The sequence below is a fragment of the Heterocephalus glaber genome, unplaced genomic scaffold (genome assembly GCF_053883595.1).
Source record: "Heterocephalus glaber isolate CG9 unplaced genomic scaffold, H.glaber_assembly_v1.0 deba00000122, whole genome shotgun sequence".
Taxonomy (NCBI): domain Eukaryota; kingdom Metazoa; phylum Chordata; class Mammalia; order Rodentia; family Bathyergidae; genus Heterocephalus; species Heterocephalus glaber.
This window is the reverse complement of record NW_028258138.1, coordinates 82,906,655-82,924,711: the sequence shown is the minus strand read 5'-3', so window position 1 is coordinate 82,924,711 and position 18,057 is coordinate 82,906,655. Positions and strand designations below refer to the sequence as shown.

Sequence of the window (18,057 nt, the reverse complement as noted above, 5' to 3'; positions counted from 1 at the left end):
CACACATGACCCCACGCCACCTCAGTCCTAAAGCACAAATCAATCATGCGGCCTGACAGCCCAGCCCCTCCCTGCAGTAACTGGGGGGGGGTGGCCTCCTGAAGCGTCCCCTGCCCTGGCTAGGCCCAGCCCCACCTGTCCATGCCCCTGCAGGACCTGCCCAGGCCCCCCTAGGCGCTTCGGCCCTGGATCACGTGCCCACGTGCCCGCCTGAGACTCTGGGTGTCGATGTCAGCCTCTGGCTTCCGGGTCTCTCTGTCAAGCACCCAGGTCGGCTGCCACGGCAGACATCACTGCCCTTGCCCTTTCTCTGTCCCGTCTCGGTGGGGAGTCCACAGTGGGACAGGTCTTCCTTGGACCTGGAACAGTGGAGGAGTTCAGGAAGGGCCGGCTCAAGGGGGCGAAAGGCAGAGCCTGCGCCAGGCACAGCTGACGGACCTTGCACTATTAAGAACGCTGCTGAGAAAGTAAAGTTGAACAGTGGCAAATTGGGTAAATTATCAGGATTAGTTTGGAAATAAAGAGCTGTTTCAGGGCCGGGGATTTAGCTCAGTGATTCTGCCCCTTGCCTCCTAAGCGCAAGGTCCTGAGTTCGATCCCCAATAGCCCCCCCCCAAAAAGAGCTGTTTTTATGGCAGCACAGTTGCTATTGTACTAAATGAAATGAAAATAAAAGAAATTATAATGTAAAATCTTCAATTGACGTGGAGTACTAGGTAGTGATGGCGAAGTGAGAGAAGGCTGTGGTCTCGAGCTTGGAGCAGAGGTCACGACATATCGAGGTGGTTGTCCTGGGGCAGACTAGCCTGCAGGTGGCCCCTGGGAATAAGGAATGAGGGACAGACCAGCGGAGGTCTGGGGCCCAGGAGGCTAAAGCACACACCACAGTCCCTGTGGCCGAGTGGCAGCCACCATGGGGTCCAGGGCTGGGCTCACCCTTTGGGGCAGCGCTGGTGTTGGCTGAACCCCGTCGGCCACTGTCCCAACACTGAGCCCTGTTGGGCTCCCTGCACCTGTGTATAGGGTCCTCAGAAGCAGTGCGGAAAGGAGGGACTTAGGGGCCCTGCCATGACGAAGACCCAAGATCCGAGCCAGAAGCCGATGTTCCCGGCTGCCGCTGCTCTGAAAGCGATGTCCGAGGTGGCGCTGAGCCTGGCCTAGGGCTGGCCCGTTTCCTGGCCGGCTTCTCCCTCTTCCTCCTGCTCCTCCGGTGCCCTCCTTTCCCAGGAAGTGTGGCGTAGGCGGTGCTGGACAGAAGATGTGGCGTCTGTCAGCAACAGGCCTTCTCCCGCCGTGGGGTGCCCCTCGTGCTGGCTCCTGCTCCCTGGTGGGGCCCTGAGGACATGGTTCCTGGGATCAGCACCTCCGGGGCTGGAGTAGGGGGAGGTCGGGCCAAGGAGGACGGTGCTGGGCCTCTGAGGCAGGCATAGGGCGGGGCCCATCCTGCCGGCCCTGATGGGGACACTGGTGCCACCATTTGCTCTGTTTTAAGGACCATGGCCCCGGTGGGGGGCACAGGACTCCTCTACGAGTGATCCTACCTTCTGGCCTGAATTCCTGCCTGGCATTGGCCTCATCCCAAGATTCAGGAACCACATGGGTGTGAACCTGGTCCAGCGCCTCATTTCCAGCTGTCACTCACTGTTCTCATAAAGCACAGCACGCCATGTGTTCTCTTCTGATTTAAGGGAGAGTCTTCATCCCCAAGGAAAAGCCCGTGGAAACCCGGCAAGAAGAAAAAGTGACCCTGGACCCAGAGCTGGAGGAAGCTTTGGCCAGCGCCTCCGACACGGAGCTCTACGACCTCGCGGGTGAGTCCCAGCCCGCTCCCACCTCAACCGCATTTCCTGCCCTCTGTCACGGGCACAGGTGGAAGTCACAGCCGACCCTCCCTGAGGCACCTGAGCCCTGAGCAGGTGCTGTGGTGCAGGCCCTGGCATTGCTCCTGAGGTGTAGACGAGAGTCTACAGGCAATAGGAGAAGAGACAAGGGGTTGGCAGGGCTGGCAGTGGGTCTCTATGGCAACGCCTCTTGGGCTGGTCACCGTCCAGAGGCCAACTGGAGGTCTGCTGGTCTAGAGATCTGATCCTGCTGTCAGTGTCCCTGGCAGCCACCTGCTCAGAACAGGGTGGTGGGGTGGATCTGTTAGCCAGAAAAAACATAGCAAAAGCATCAAACAGAAATTAAAACTTGGGCTGGGTGTGCAGCCCTAGTCCTGGCAACTTGGAAGGCTGAGGCAGGTAGATAGATTGATCTCAGGGGTTAGGGCCAGCCCAGGCAGCATAGTGAGTCCTCATCTTTTAAAAAATAAGTAAGGGAGCCTGGGCATGGTTTCTCATACCTATAATCCTAGTTACTCAGGAGACTGAGGCAGGGGGATTGTAAGTTCAACACCAGCCCAGACAACTCATTGAGCTCCTGTTCAAAATAAAAAATAAAAAGGGCAGAGGGTGGAGCTCAGTGGTAGAGTCCTGGATTCAGTCCAGTCCTCGGCACGAACTAACCCACCAACCATGGTAATGGAGCCCAGTTACTGCCTAAGTAAAAGGTGCTCAGTGATCATAGGGCCAGGTGTGTTACTGTGTGTTCTCAGTGCCCTGTGCTTATCAAAAGGGCAGCTTTGCTGGGTGTATTCCTAGCTGCTCAGGAGGCTGAGGCAGGAGGATCACCTCACCTGGACAACTTAGCAAAACTTTTCCTCCAGAAATCAAAAGGCGGTTTCAAAGTCCAAGGGCAGCCTGAACTACAGAGCCCATCTCAAAAGAAATTAAAAATAAAATGGACTGAAGATATTGCTCAGTTTCCCTGGGTTCAATTCTTAGTACCAGAGACAGAGAGACTTTCTCCCTAGACAATACCGGGGGTCGATAACCGTTCTTAGATGTTTAACGAGAAGGTGTAAAGCCCATGCAAGAGCATGTCACATAGGAGGAAGTCATTTGCTCTGAATAAGTGAAACGCCATCAGCATCCCCCTTTTACAAATGAGGATGTCCACAGGTGACGCGGTTGGCTCGCCTAGGGCTGCCTCTCTGGCTTCCATGGTCCCCGTCACCCCCACCCCTCTGCTGCCAGGAGCTCGGGCTCCACTTGGGGCTTCCCCCACCTCAGGCCACCTGGGTCCCTGCCTGCCCAGCCCGCACTGCACTGTGCTGCCCCCTGGTGCCAGCTCTGAGCATCATGAGACACTAATTCCCGCTCTTCAGCTGCCCTTTCAGGGGCCAGCTGCTGCTTCTATCCCCACCCTGCAGTGCTCTAGGCCTCCTAATACCGAGACACCATGAAGAAGGACTGTGGTCTTGCCTCTGCAAACAATATATGCAATCATCTATATAATGTTACACCTTAAGACCTTTTGACTCTCACTTGTAGGAAAAGGGCACCTTGAGACCATAGTGTTAAGTGAAAAATCAGACATGCGGTTTAAATATCACATGGTTTCCCTTAGATGAGTAACCCAAAGTATAAATAAATTAAAGAGCAAAACATGGGCTGGGGATTTAGCTCAGTGGTTTTGCCACCTGGTGCGCAAGCGCAAGGCCCCGAGTTTGATCCCCAGTACAAAAAAAAAGAGCAAAACAGAAGATAGATAATAAGAGGCAGGAGAGGACTTTTGCAATGGGAAGGAAACCAAGAGGCAGAGGCAATGGGGAGAGGGAGGAGAGAGGTGAAAACAGAACTACAGCGTGTTCTGTGCATGGACCACCTCTCCCTGGTGAATATGGTCACCATGTACTCCACACAGGGATGGACAGAAACTTAAAAGTTTGAGAAAAAATGCTTTGACTCGTTTTGCACATAAGAAAATCGAATGGTGGGGTCTACCTGACTAGGGTCTGAGTGGTTTTCACTAGCAGGGGCTGTAACTGACTGTTGTTTCTCAGGCCCTAAACGATTCCACTCGTGTCCATCCAGAAAGGCGTGAGGACCGCCTGTCGTCTGGGAGGAGGTTATGAACGCCCTCCATGCCCATGCTGTGTAAGAAAGGGGACCTGGACCCTGGTCCCCCACAGAGAGCTGTGCTTGCGGGGGAGCAGCGTGAAGGTCCATGCCTGCGTCTCCAAACTTAATGCTCATTTCCAATGCCTTTGTTCTCAGCCGTCCTTGGAGTACACAACTTGCTCAACAATCCAAAGTTTGATGAAGAGACAGCCAACAGCAAAGGCGGCAAGGGGCCTGTGAGGAGTAAGTAGCTGGAGGCTGGGGGCTAGAAGGCCTCGGGAGAGAGGCCTGGGCTCAGTCCTCACACTCAGTCCTGGCTCCAAGCAGAAGGCCTGGTGGGAGAAGCTGGCCGCTCTGGCCCTGGCTGGCTGGCAGTGTGACAGGCACTGAGCTGTTTTGCCCAGGACAGGCTTTCTTGGCCAGCCTGTTCAGCCAGAAGAGAAAAAGGCTGCCCGTTCAGTACCAAATGCAAATGAGGTCACCTGTTCCTGAGATGGAACTTAGGAAAACTTGAAGAAGATCGTAGCTGCTCTTACGAGGTGTGATTGAAGACACATTGCCATGAGTCCCCCTCAAAACCTCCCCCTCACTGTGAACACACTCATCCCACCATCCTTGCCACTTTCTGCAGCAGCTCTGGAGTCCTCTTTCCTGAGAGTCTTCAGTTGCACTGTCCTGGCTGTCTTGGTGTCCTGAGTGAATTTAAAACATTTCCCTTTCGTGGTCATTGTGACTTTGGGGAAGAGCCAGGAGTCTCACTGAGGTGGATGAGGATGCAGCGTCGTGGGCTCGCAAGCTGCCTTTCTGTTGAACAGCACACGGTGGCAGCAGTCACTGTATATTTGATCCACCTTGTAAAGACCCTCAAGAAAAACTCCAGAACTGCTTCAGAAGTGGCAGGAAGCATGGGTGGGATGAGTGTGTTCAAAGCGAGGGGGAGGATTTTGAGGGAGACTCGTGGCAATGCACCCTTTACTGTAGTAAATTTTAAAATTTAAACACATATTTTTTGACCGGCTCTCTTAGATTATATTTTGTTCTCTCTAAGAGAGACTTGGAGGTGCGGTGCTTTCTTGTCTCAGTAGTGTGATTCTTTCATTTGTGATTCTTTGATTGGCCTCTTCTCAAATTGTGACCTTTTTCAGTATCTGTTTACCTCAGTCTTCTGATGACTAGGTAGCATCTTGTTCTGTGATTGTGCTAGAATTTAACCATTTTCACATTGCTAAACATTTCTGTATCCTGTCTTGATGCTGCAAGTAACACATCAGGAAGTATCCTGAATACATTTCTTTATGTAGTCAGCCTGTTTCTTCTGTAGGTTAGACTTCTAGATATGGAATTGGTAGGTCATATACCACATTTTAAATGTCGATAGATAATATCTGGAGGCTGAGGCAGGAAGGTTCCAGTGAGTTTGTGGACATCCTGGACTACAAAGGGAGTCAAAAAAAATTACTTAGACCGGGCATTTAACTCAGTGATTCGGGCACCTGCCTTGAAACCACAAGGTCCCAAGTTTGATCCCCATACCAAAAAAAAAAAGCATGCCTCTAATTCCAGCACTTGGGAGGCTGAGGTAGGAGGATCGCTGCTAGCTCTAGGCCATCCTGGGCTAAATAGTGAGTTCAGGGACAGCCTGAACTACAAAGGGAGACCCTGCCTCAAAAAACCAAAAAAAAAAAAAAAAAAATTACTCTCCCCAAAAGTTTTCAACCATTTACTGTCCCACCAATAATACATGAAGATGCCTCTCCCACATTGCTGCCAACTCTGTCATCCCGTTTACATTTTCTTGCTAAGGAAATAGTATCCTGTTTTCCATTTTGGAGCTTTGTTCCTTGTTACAGTTTTTAAGTCTTTTTGAATGTATTATGTATTTTTAATTGTGCTATTTATTGCTTTGCAGTAGCTGTATCAGGTTATATATTCTGTTTTATATATTCCACACATTTTCCATCAGATTCCTTTTGAGACATCTTCTGTTCTTTTCTATCCCTTTGTTTTTCCATGCCTTCCTCAAAACCAAAACTCCAGAATGGAAATCAGAACAAGGCAGGGTATAATCAATCAAGAGTCTGGGGGTGTAGTAAGACTAGGGAAATTAGAGCCAGATGTGGTGGCATATGCCTGCCATTCCAGCAATTTGGAGCCTGAGGCAGGAGGATCACTCTGAGTTTGAGTCCAGTGTGAGCTCCATAGTGAGTTCAAGGCCAGCCTGAACCACACAATGAGACCCTGTCTCAGAAAACAGTGCTGTCCCATGCCCGTGCCTACTCAGCCGAGGACAAGCTCACTGTTACTAGAGCGTTACTGGGATCAGAGCCAAGGAATAATTCTCTTTTGGGGGGTGCATGTGATATGAGAGATGAGCACTTGCATTTCTTTTTTTTGGTACCAGGGATTGAACTCGGGACCTTGCGCTTGCGAGGCAGGTGCCAGAACCACTGAGCTAAATCCCCGGCCCACTCGCATTTCGTTTTTAAAGTTAAAATTTGTGCTGCAGACGTGGTGAAAGGTGAGAAGGTCAAGCCAGTATTCGAGGAGCCTCCCAACCCCACCAACGTGGAAGTCAGTCTGCAGCAGATGAGGGCCAACGACCCCGGCCTACAGGAAGTGAACCTCAACAACATCAAGGTAGCGCACGGCGACCGCCTGCCCCCGACTGGCCTGCAGTGGCCTGCCCTGGCACCTTCCTCGGTCCGTTCTAGAGGTGGATTTTGAGGCGCGATGTCCTAGTCACAGAAGTAGAGTGTTAAAAGAGCAGTTTCTAGAATGTCCTGAAAGGCAAAGGCTCAAACTCAGTGTCAGCGCTGCGCACACAGCTTTGTCTGCTTGGAGGGCGAGAGTGACTTCCAAGAGGCTGTCAGGGCCGACGCCCCCCTCCACGAGGCACTTCGGGAGGCTGTCGGTCAGCAGTGTCCTCAGGCCCCACAGCAGCCTCTCTGAGGGCCTCCCCTGCCTCACGCTGCGACCCTGGCTTCCGCACCGGACGTGCGCTGAGTGGGGACAGGCGGGCACGGGGATCTGAGCCCTCGGTCCTGGTCCTGGCTCGGAGTCCGAGGTTGTCACTCGTTTCTGAGTGAGCAGTCACATCGCCCTCAGGGGAAGGGGAGTGAGTGTGTGTGTGTGTACATTGTGCGCACAGACACCTCCTGAGGTTTCTGCTGTTCATCTCCTGGGGAAAATTCCTGGCATCCAGTGACACATGCCACAGCCTTTGCTAAACGCTTCACGTCTGTTACCTCATCCGGTCCCCAGTGGAGGATGCAAAGCGGTTAAGCTGCTAGACCAGGACTGCTGTCCCCGCCAGCCGGGCCGCGCCGCCTCCTTCCCCAGGGCCAGGGCTGCGCTGTGCTTTGTAGAGAACCGAGGCGAGAAAGGTTCGCGGAGCCTTTAAACATTTACATTAGGAGGACATTAAGGCAGGCCCCGGACGGTGGGATTGTAGGGCAGGAGGATTTTAACACTCCTGGGGAGCCCACGGACAAAGGAGGGCCGAGTTCCGCGGGGCCTTGAGAGACGAGTCGGCCTAGATTGGAGAAAGGGCCGCAGGGAGTTTCAGCAAAAGGAAAGCCCGAGGGTACGGGGGAGAGGGGCCAGCCTGGCCGGAATCTCGAGGATGAAGAAAGACTGAGTGCGCATGCGTGTGAGTGTCAGGGCACGCGTGCGCGTTCCTTGCTGAGGGACGCCGGGCGAGCCCGTGTTCAGTTCCCGGGCTGGACGCTGGACGGCGCTGTCGCCCCGGCCTCCGAAGGCGACAGTGCGGCCTCCGAAGGCGACAGTGCGGCCGCCGTGGTCCTGCCTGGGCCCGCGATGACGCCGCGTCTCTGTGCCCTGTGCCGCAGAGCATCCCGATTCCCACCCTGAAGGACTTCGCCAAGGCACTGGAGACCAACACGCACGTGAGGAAGCTCAGCCTGGCCGCCACGCGCAGCGGCGACCCCGTGGCCGTGGTGAGTGTGGCCTGGGCGGGAGGCGCCGGGCTTCGCCAGGCCGGGGCCAGAGGCAGCTGGGCAGATGGTGCGTGCGGCCACTTTTGCACCCGACCGGGCCTGCGGGCGCGTGGCCGCCTAACCGCGGTCACGTGTGTTTTACTAACGTGCGAATGGGCTAATGCGTCTCAGAGGCATCTTAAGCAACCAAATGTGGAAGCAGTTTTTTGTACCAGGAATGTAGGCGGGGCCCAGCGCCCTGTGCCTTCCATGGGGTTCAGGTAACAGCGGAGCCGGCAGCGAGCCAGTGCTGTGACCCCGAGGTCTTGCTGGGCCCCGCCCTCCTTCCTGTTACTCGCAGCTTTCTTGAGGAGTTAGTAAGCTGGCCCTTTCCTCTGTTCTTTACTCCTCACTGCACTGTCCCTGTGATAATATGTGGGATGTGCTAAGATTTGTCCCCACTCTAAGAAATGAGAGCCAAGCATGGTGGCGCAGACCTGTGATCTCAGCATCAGGGAGGCTGAGGCAGGAGGGTCGCCATGAGATCAGCCTGGCATGTAATGGGTGGGGGGGAATGAATGAGCAAACTGAAGCCCGGACATCCACACCTCACAGCCAGTAAGGACAGAGTCTTAAGAACAGAGTCGGGGCTCACCCAAGGCTGCTGCAGCTACCGGCTGGGCCCTGGCCCATCCACTCAACAGGAAGCCTGGCTGTCGCGCCCTTCCTAAATCCTGTCATCAGTCAGGAACCCGGAGCTCAGACTGTACCTCAGCTTCTACACTCAGTCAAGCTAGTGAGACAGAAGCTGTCTGAGCGGACGGCTTGATGCGAAGTGGTACGTCTTTGGTAGATAACAGGTGATGGGGAAATGTGACTGCTGTCAATGGCGCCAGCATAGGATTGGTGTTGAAAAGTACTCGTTAAATGAATGAACTGTCATGACCCCAATCTCTCAGCAACAGAGACTATTCCTCTGGTCACGTCAGCAAACTTGAAATGAGCATGTGTGTAGAAGGAGGCCTAAGCTACAAAAGTGGTATTTTTGCCAGCAATGATTATATACCCAAATGTGTGGGTTGAAAGCAGTTTTGAACTTGAAACGTGTCATTAAAATAAAAAAGAGCTGCCCATGGTGGTACACTCCTGTGATCCCAGCACTCCTACAATACCAGCCCTCGGGAGGCTGAGGCAGGAGGATCACTGTGCATTCGAGGCCAGCCTGAGCTACATACACAGTGAGTTCAAGGCCAGCCTGAACTACATAGTGAGACCCTGTCTTAAAAAGCAAAACAAAATAATAATAATAAAATAATATAAGATGAAGGTCCCGAGTTCGATCCCTGGTACCAAAAAATAAATAAATAAATAAATAAATAAATAGGATAGAAAAATAGCAGAACCACATCATTGGTAAGTTAAAGTGAGCAGTTAAAGGATTCTTATAGTGTAGGATTTGTATCATCTCTGTTTGAAAAACAATATTCACAGTACACTTTGAGTATAGATGAATAAAGGCATGAACAAAGGGAGGATTGTCGCTTCTGTTTAATGCTCCTTATGTGGAACTGTGGGGTGGGGACAGTTTGAGGCCGGCCATCGCTGCTGGTCCTCACCCTGACCCTCTCCCCACTCCGCAGATAACGGCTGTCAACTGAATACATTCCAGGTGCAGTCTTCTCTCTCCTCCTTTTAATGCCCCACCCCACGCTGAAGGCCCAGCATGTGGCAAGTGCCAGGATAGAAATGATTTCAGGAAAATCTCTCTTCTGTCAGTTGCTGTTTGAAAAAATGACTGGCTTGGTCTAGTTGCCTAAGTCTGTGAGACAGAAGGACCGCAGAATGAGTGAAATACAAGTTTCATTCACCATCTCCCTGTTCTTCATTCGTGTGGATGATTTACTACTGCTTTCTGAAAATCATCCTTTTCCTTCTGACTGATCGAGGCATCACCCCACCCCGGCTCCCTCACTGCCCCTTCCCAGCCGAGGGTAAGCAGAGAACAGAAGCAGAAACAAGGAAAGAAGTGAAGGTCTAGAGAACATTTCTCTTTTCTTTTTTGTTTTGCTTTGTTTTTTGAGACAGGGTGTCATTGTGTAGTCCAAGCTGGCCTTGAACTTACAGAGATCCTCCTGCCCCGGCCTCCCTAGTGCTGGGATGACAGGTGTGCACCACCACACCTGACTAGGGAACATTTTCCAGGTGGTCATTGGCCCTGAGTTTTGTCAGAAGCCCTGTGAGAAAGTCCTTATTTTTAGCATCCAGACGTGCGGCAAGGAGGTGTTCATAGTGGATGTTACCCTGCTTTCCCACGACTGGTTCGTCGTGCTGCCTCCCGGGGTCACAGAGCACTGCGTCATTGGCATCAGTCCCCAAAGGTCCCCATCAAAGGCTGTTTGCATTCAGTAAGAAAACCTTTGATCTCGGGGTTCATGGCAACCGTACTTACATTAACTCAGTATGGTATTTTAAAACCACATGTGGCTGGGGATGAAGCTCAGTGGAGAGTGCATGCCTAGCGTGCACGAGGCCTTTAGTTCAATCCCAGTGCTGCCCACATTTAAAAAAAAATTATATTTAAAATCGCTTTTCCAGGCCCTGGGATTTAGCTCAGTGGCACCGTGCCTGCCTTGCAAGTGCAAGATCCTGAGTTCGATCCCTGGTACCAAACAAAACCAAAAACAAACAACAAAAAAGGAAATCTATAATCCCAGCACTCAGGAGGCCGAGGTAGGAGGATCATAAGATGGAGGCCATCCTGGACTACATAGCAAGACCCTGTCTCAAAGAAGAGGAAGAAGGAGAAAGAGGAGTAGAAAGAGAAAGGGAAGGGGAAGAGGAAGGAGAAGCAAAGGAAGAGGAAATAGGAAAAACAAAATCAATAAGTTAATTTAATATTCCATTTAAACTAATATATTCAAAATACCATTTTAAAATGGAACTTCAAAACACAACGTGGTATTTTCCATGCTTTTCTCCCTGTGATGTCTTTGCCATTGTGTGCACTTTCTATGCACAGTGCGTCCCACACAGCCTCGCCCTGGGTCAAGGGCCCAGGAGCTACACGTTTCTTGTGGTGACCACTAGGACAGCACAAAAAATTACATTTTCATATAATCCCGTAAAGTACCAAAAGCAAAACTTTCCTTTTCAGAATGCTTTTCCACTCTGACTGTTTCTATGACATTTGTGAACTCTCGCCTGTGTTTTCCTGGCACCATCATCCCCGGCACGTGTCACTGATGCCCAGTTTTTCGGGGCTGAAGGACAGCCGGGTTGTGTGGCCGGGGCCTCCCGCTCTGTTGGGTATGAGTGACATCCTGTTCTGAAGCTGACCGGAAAGCCCAGGCTGGCCCGTAAGGAAAGGCTCCGTGCCTGGGGCTCCGCTTCCACTGTGAGTGTTTAATGTGATTGATAAATGCACTTTCATGCTCACAGCGGCCGTGCCTTCCATCCAAACCCTGGGCTTTCTCTGCCACTCACACTGCTGTCTGGCGATGCACCGATGCTCCTTGGGCCAAGGCTGTCATCCGGGGCTCTGTGGCGTCCCGGGACACTTGGCAGTGTCTGGAGGTGGTTTGAGTCATCAGACTGGGCGGAGCACCGTTGACATTCAGGGGGTCTCCGAGGTCTCCAAGGCCAGCGTGCTGCTGAACACCCTCTGGTGGCCGGGACAATCCTGAGGAGTGGGAGAGTCCTCTCCTGCTGCCCCTCTCCTGCTGAATTCCTTCCCCTCTTCCTGCTCTCCATGCAAACACAGGGAAAATAGCTCAGCACTTACTCCCACGCCCCAGGAGCAAGCATGACCCACGGATCCTGGTTTGTTTGCATTCTCCTCCTTGCCCCGGACTGTGACCTAGGTGGCTGTGCTGAGTGGCCGCACCCCGAGGGTCCTGTCACGGCCGGTGGACCAGCAGGGAGGTTCTGATTGACGCCCCTCAGCTCACCCCAGGCAGTCAGGGCAGCGTGCACAGGAGTTTGCCTCTCATTTGTCGCCTTAGTAATGGTAGATTCGTTGTCGTAACAGGCGAGGGCCGTTCTTGCTTATCAGTTCCCATCCTCCTTCTGCACTTGCAGCTACACAACTGAGAGCTTAGATCCCGCTGACCGGCCTCACAGCCTGTGACCAGCGCTGCCTGCTCCCGCATCCTCGTGGCTGACGCTCGCTCTTGCTCTGCCCTCCAGGGTTCCTCTCACTCCTTGGGGTTCCATGTTTCTCCACGTCCTCACAGGGGCCTTTCTTGTTCATTCTTCTCAGTAGTTATCGGTTTCTCTAGTGCTCAGAAAGTTTTCCTGTTGGTTGAGAGTTTCTCTTTTTTTTTTGTCTTTTTTAATTTATTTTTTGGTCCTACCAGAACTCCTCTTGGGTTTATGTTGGACCTTTACATCGTTCCTCCAATTTGTCCTGACGTTTTCCACCTACATCCTTGGAAATATCCTCAGCTTTATCTTCCAGGTTACTGTGCTCGTTTTATAATTCCAACGCTTATCCTAGTGGAGTATCTTTGACTTACAAAATATTTCTTATTCCTCTTTTTAAAATATATAATACAGTGGGGGTGGTTGTACTCACCTGTAATCCTAGCATTTGGGAGGCTGAGCCAGGAGGATCGCCATGAGTTTGAAGCCGGCCTGGACCACATAGTGAGATCCTGTCTCAAAAAAACCAAACTAATAGTAATAATAATAATAATGATAATGGTAGGGGAACCCATTTTCTCACCCCCTTTCTGTCTCTTAGACAGAAGCTCTTTCTCTCAATAAATTTTTCCTACTCTTAAAAAAAATAATAAATCTAGTAGCCAGTGTGTAGTCCATGTATACAGTGCCCTCTCTTCTTGTTCTTAGGGGGTTGGCAAGGGAGGGCTAAGTGACCACAGTTAGACAAATAGAGTTTCCACTTGGTTTTTGTTCCCTCTCTGGCACACCATGCCCTTCAGCTGCCTTAGCCTTTTGCTCCCGTGAGTTGGGTTTTTTTAACACGCCCGCCAGCAGTTTCTGGTTGCTCATTGGTATTTGTGAATGGAGATCAGGTGGGTCTGTATAAACTAGAATCATTTCTTCTGCCATCCTGAAGATCCGTTACACTACAGGCTTTTCTCTCCCAGGGAGCCTCTTTGTTGTTCCGCAGTCATCACCTCTGACAAGCTGGCTGCTGTAGTTATTCTCTCTGCCCTCCTGCTCAAGGGTAAGCTCCCAGTGACAAGGCTTTTGTCTCCTCTTCCGCTGGACCACCCGGGAACCTACAGTGTTTTCTGGATGGATGGATGGTGGGTAGGTGGATGGGTGGGAAGGGGAAGGAAGGAAAGAGGGAGAGAGGAGAGAAGGGCGCTTTCCAGAACGGTGAGCTACTCAGTGGCCTTCTCTGTGTGGTCTGAGGAGTCAGCAGCACCGTGGGACCCCGTCCACCATCTTTTGTCCCTGCTGCAGCCGGAGGGCTGCGCTATGGGTAGACAGCTGATTTAGGTAGAAATATTCTAGGCAGGCCGACAGGGCTGGGCCCTCGAGGGAGTCAGCACAGAGCATGAGAACACATCACAGCTATGGCTGGAGGTGCATCCATCGGAGGCCAGGCCTCAAGATAAAGACGGAATGACCAGGCTGCGTGCCTGCCCAAGGGTTAGGTGATAACTTGAGGTTATACTCTAACTGGTATCACCTGGTCCAATAAAGTCCAGATAGACATCAGTCACCCAGGTGGGTGAGCAGGACCTCCTGACCCATCCCTTCCTGAAAAGCCCTTTGCTCCATGACCTGCCTCCCCACTGGATCAATATTACCTAAGCGGCTCTACTTGCAAACTTAGTGGTTGATCACAGCTTTGACCCATGTTGTACCCTCCTCGTGATTTTGCTCTATAAAACATTCTTAGAGAAATGGCCTTGGTGGCAACCCACTTTCGGGTCCCCTGCTGTCTCTCAGGTGCTGACTCTCAATAAATCTCCTGCTCTGAACCTCCGTTGTTACCTGGAATCCATTCATGGATTTGGGGACACAAATGCAGCGTACCTGACACCTAGCAGGTTGGGAGGGCACGTGCTGTGGTCCCTCAGCCCTGCCACACCGCCCTGCTCTATCCATGGAGGCCTCTGTCTCCAGTCCATCTGTCTCTGGCTGTGCCCTTCCAGGAGGCTGCGGCAGGCTGCTGGCATCCCCGGCTACTCCAGCCGTCCCATCTGCCCCGCTCTGTCCCTGAGGCTGTCCTTTGACAACTGCCTCAGACGGACTCCTAAAATATCTAACGCGTGCAGAGTAATTTTACCTGTTCCCGGGGCTCAGTGTGGCATTGAGATACTTTGATGTACACATGGTGGGACAAGGTCAGGGAGCCCAGCACAGTCGCCAGCTCAAGCTGTTGACATTTCTTTATGTGGCTGACTCATCTCTATTTTGAAATACACAACAAATTACTGACAGTAGTTACAGAACACAGAAACTCACTTCTCCTAACTCTAATTTGTTTTTTTTCAAGGAAATGTATTAAAATTAAATTTAATAATCAATGAAAACATATTAATCTGTTAACAGCCCTCTCCACCTCCCTACGCCTTCCCCGCTCTGGTGACTCTGCTCGCTGTCACCATCTCTGAGATACACGTGAGAACTTGTGTCCCCATTTGTCTCCACACCTGGGTTATGTCCTGTAGCCTAAGGTCCTGCAGGCTTCTCTGTAGGGGATAGGGGAAGGGGACGTTACCAGAACCTCTGCAGTTAGTCCTGGTCTCCTGCGAGCCACGGCAGCACACGGCGAATTACAGGAAAGGTAGAAAAATGAGACCGAGAAGAAGCTGAGCTTTGGGTCTGATCAGTGCTGCTCTGGGCAGCAAAGACAAAGTCCCCAGCTTACCACACCTTTTATTCAGTACATCGGGAGAAACAAATGTAACAAATGACTTGCAGAGAGTTCAATAGTTCACATTGGGATAAACGAGGTGTAACGGAAGGCTTGCAGAGAGTTCAGTACATCTCCGGCAAACAAGATGTTAATCAGTCCAAGAACAATGAGGAACTGAGCAGATGTTTGTTCTCCCAGGATGTTTCTTGTCCTGGAGAATCACAGCACCACTGGATCACTGAAGTCTCAGTTGTGACCGGAGGCCAAACTGGAGTTATTCTGTAGCTGGGCTGTAGGCAAGAGAACTAGGCTAACCAAATGATTTATCCCTAGAATTATGTAGCATTGCTCCCAACACTCCTCTGTGCTACCCTAAATGACAGGGATCTGTTCTTATTTATGGATGAATAAAATGCCACTAAGCGTCTACACTACCTGTCCTGTACCCACCCAACTTCTGATGGAGACTTAGGTCACAAACCGTGATGTGAGCAGCTAGACACCCAGAATATAAAAAAATCAAGGGCAAAAAGATAAGCAGATGACCTGAATGGACGTTCTCAAAAGGCATGCAAATAACCAGCAAGTATATGAAAAAGGGACTGCAAATCAAAGCTGCCGTGAGACACATCTCCCGGCTAGAAGAGCTGCAGTCGGAGATGGGGCTGGGGACGCACTCTCACAGAGCACGCAGTGACCCTGGGTTTGTCCAAAAAATGACAAATGCTGGTGAGAGTGTGGAGAAAGAGAAACTCTTTTTTTTTTTGGTACCGGGGATCAAACTTGGGTCCTTGCGCAATAGCCGGTGAAACCTGAGCTAAATCCCCGGTCCCCTTTTTTTTTAAGACCGGGTCTTGCTGTTAGTTCAGGCTGTCCTTGAACTCAATATGTAGTCCAGGCTAGCCTTGAATTCACGGTGATCCTCCTGCCTCAGCCTCTCAAGTGCTGGGATTACAAATGTGCACCACACTGCCAGCTTGAAAACCTTTATCTCTTTCTCATGGTGACAGGAGATGGGGCACAGCCAGTGTGGGTCTTCAGTCTGTTATCACAAACTGGAGTCTCCAGTGGGCCCCTCATTCTGAGCGGTGTCTTGGGTCCAGAAATTGCCCAAAGGCTAGGCACTGGCAAGGGTTGTTGTTTTTAAATCCATTCACACTAAAAGGAAAAAATAATTCTGAGCTTATATCCTTTCTACTTTTTTCCTATTATTAAAATGTCTTTTCTCAAAAACCAATGATATCGGGTTGGGGATTTAGCTCAGTGGTTTCACCGCCTGCTGCGCAAGCGCAAGGACCCAAGTTCGATCCCTGGTACCAAAAAAAAAGTGTTCTGAAATTTGTTTTTTTAAAAAAAAAACCAATGATAATAGATAGTAGCAGGTTTTTTAATGTGCTCACTTTTAAAGAGTTGAGAATCCTATGTCAGTGCATTTTAAAATTTGCAGGTATATGGAATTTGTAAGTTTAGACTAAAATCTTTTCATTTCAGTGGTTGTTGTTGTTGTTGTTTATTTATTTATTTTGAGACAGGCTCTTGCTAGGTAGTCCAGGCTGGCCTTGAGCTCACTATGTAGCCCAGTCTGGCCTGGAATTCACAGTGATCCTCCTGCCTCAGCCTCCCGAGTGCTGGGATCACAGGTGTGCGCCACCACGCCCAGCCTTTCAGTGCAGCTTTAAAGCACCTTTTTTACTTGGAGGCAAAAGTGTGACTTAGCAAAAGTTACCTTTATGTGCTGTAAAGTAAAATCTGTATTTTGGGGGTGAGAAATTCACTAAATCAGTCTTTAGCAACCCTAACGTTTGTTGGTTTCGGCATCTTAAGGCTTTTGCAGATATGCTAAAAGTGAACAAGACTTTGAAAAGCCTGAACGTAGAGTCCAACTTCATCACGGGCGCAGGGATCCTGGCCCTGGTGGAGGCGCTTCGGGAAAATGACAGCTTGACTGAGATCAAGATCGACAACCAGGTGAGGGTCGGGGCCCGTCGCTGATCACACAGCATGAGGTGTCCACAGCTGCTCTGCTCAGGCATGGTCATCTTTGCTGTTCAGCATAAGTGTCAGCCATGCGTTGTGCCCGCCTGGCTCTGGCCTCTCTCCGGGCTAGAAAGAGAAACTGGGGTGGCCCTGGCGGGGTCTCAGGCCTCCTGTCCTCAGAGCCCCTGGTCCTTGCTCCCCAGTGCTTGGAGCCCACAGAAAGGCCTCGGGGCTCTGGAAGATGCCTGGCTCCAAGTGCCAGCCGCACCCTCAGGGTGACCAGTCTCCGGGCCACCACCGCAGCCACAGCCGGCCGCTCCTCCTGCCGCTGCAGTGTCCTGTGCCTGGGCCACCAGGGCAGCTTCACCACTTGTTAACAGTCCTCTCCTAGCAAGGCCCCGGGGTCTTGCAGTGTCCTCTGCACATCACATACCTCTACAGTCACGTGGTCACCCACGGTTGTCACACGAATTGGCTACGGTAGTGTATGTTTTGGAAATGTGTTTATTTTTCCTTAACATTAAGCTTTCTGTGTTGGCAAGTAAGCGTTTGCCTCCTCCTTACAAATTGCTGCCCTTCTCTCCAAGCCGTGAGGGCGGCTGGCAGTGCTGCATGGCGTTGCCCGCTGGCTGCATCCAGGGTCTCCGGGTGTTGCTACACCTGGTCTGAGGCCGAGTCCTCCTGGGTCCTGGGGATGACGCAGCTGCCCTCGGAGCCCGCCACACCGCTTTGACCTCTGCTGATAGTGCTAGAGAGTCTCTGCTTCCCTACTCACGCAGTCGGGACTTTGCCAATCTGCTCAGCCTTTTTCCAGCCACATGGGGATTGATTACTCTAAGACAGCTTCACTGTTTAAAAGAAAAAGAAAAACAATGTTTAAAACCAATACTGGGATAATTTGGAAATACTAGTTTTACTTTAACTTGACCTGTGGAATTACCTTTTTTTTTTACAACTAGAGCTGGAACCCAGGGGTGCTCCCCACCTGCAGCCCTTTTTTCTTTTCTTTTTGAAAAAGAAAGATCGAACCTGGGACCTTGCGCTTGTGAGGCAGGTGGCAGAACCACTAAGCTAAATCCCCGGCCCTTACTTTCTTTATTTTGAGGCAGTGTCTTAGGAAATTGCCCAGGCTGGCCTCAAACTTTCCACCCTCCTGCCTCAGCCTCCCTCAATGCTGGGATTCCAGGCACGTGCCAGTTTTTTCCGCTTTGGATGCCAGCAGACTCAGCTGTCTGTCTGGACCTTGCTTCTAGAGTCAAGGAGCAGAACTCTGATGACCAGCAGAGGAAACATCTCAAACGACCCTTTCATTTTTGTCCATCTTGCTGCATACACTTCCGGTGCCAGTAACAGTTTCCTCTCCTTCCCG

The 18,057-nt window shown here is 51.2% G+C and overlaps 1 protein-coding gene and 1 long non-coding RNA gene across 6 annotated transcripts in view; one reads left to right on the top strand and one right to left on the bottom strand.

Moving 5' to 3' along the window:
- Positions 1–18,057, top strand: part of Tmod2 (tropomodulin 2) — a 51,041-nt gene that overhangs the window by 9,682 nt on the left and 23,302 nt on the right. For all 4 annotated transcript variants that reach the window (XM_087180574.1, XM_087180570.1, XM_087180568.1 and 1 more), the window contains exons 4-8: positions 1,689–1,811; positions 4,098–4,184; positions 6,448–6,578; positions 7,790–7,897; positions 16,536–16,679. In XM_087180574.1, the coding sequence (XP_087036700.1) occupies positions 1,689–1,811; positions 4,098–4,184; positions 6,448–6,578; positions 7,790–7,897; positions 16,536–16,679 (593 nt within the window). The remainder of the gene's footprint in view (positions 1–1,688; positions 1,812–4,097; positions 4,185–6,447; positions 6,579–7,789; positions 7,898–16,535; positions 16,680–18,057) is intronic.
- Positions 14,666–18,057, bottom strand: part of LOC110349990 (uncharacterized) — a 29,503-nt gene continuing 26,111 nt past the window's right edge. For both annotated transcript variants that reach the window (XR_015438831.1, XR_015438829.1), the window contains one exon: positions 14,666–17,536. This is a non-coding gene — a long non-coding RNA (uncharacterized LOC110349990). The remainder of the gene's footprint in view (positions 17,537–18,057) is intronic.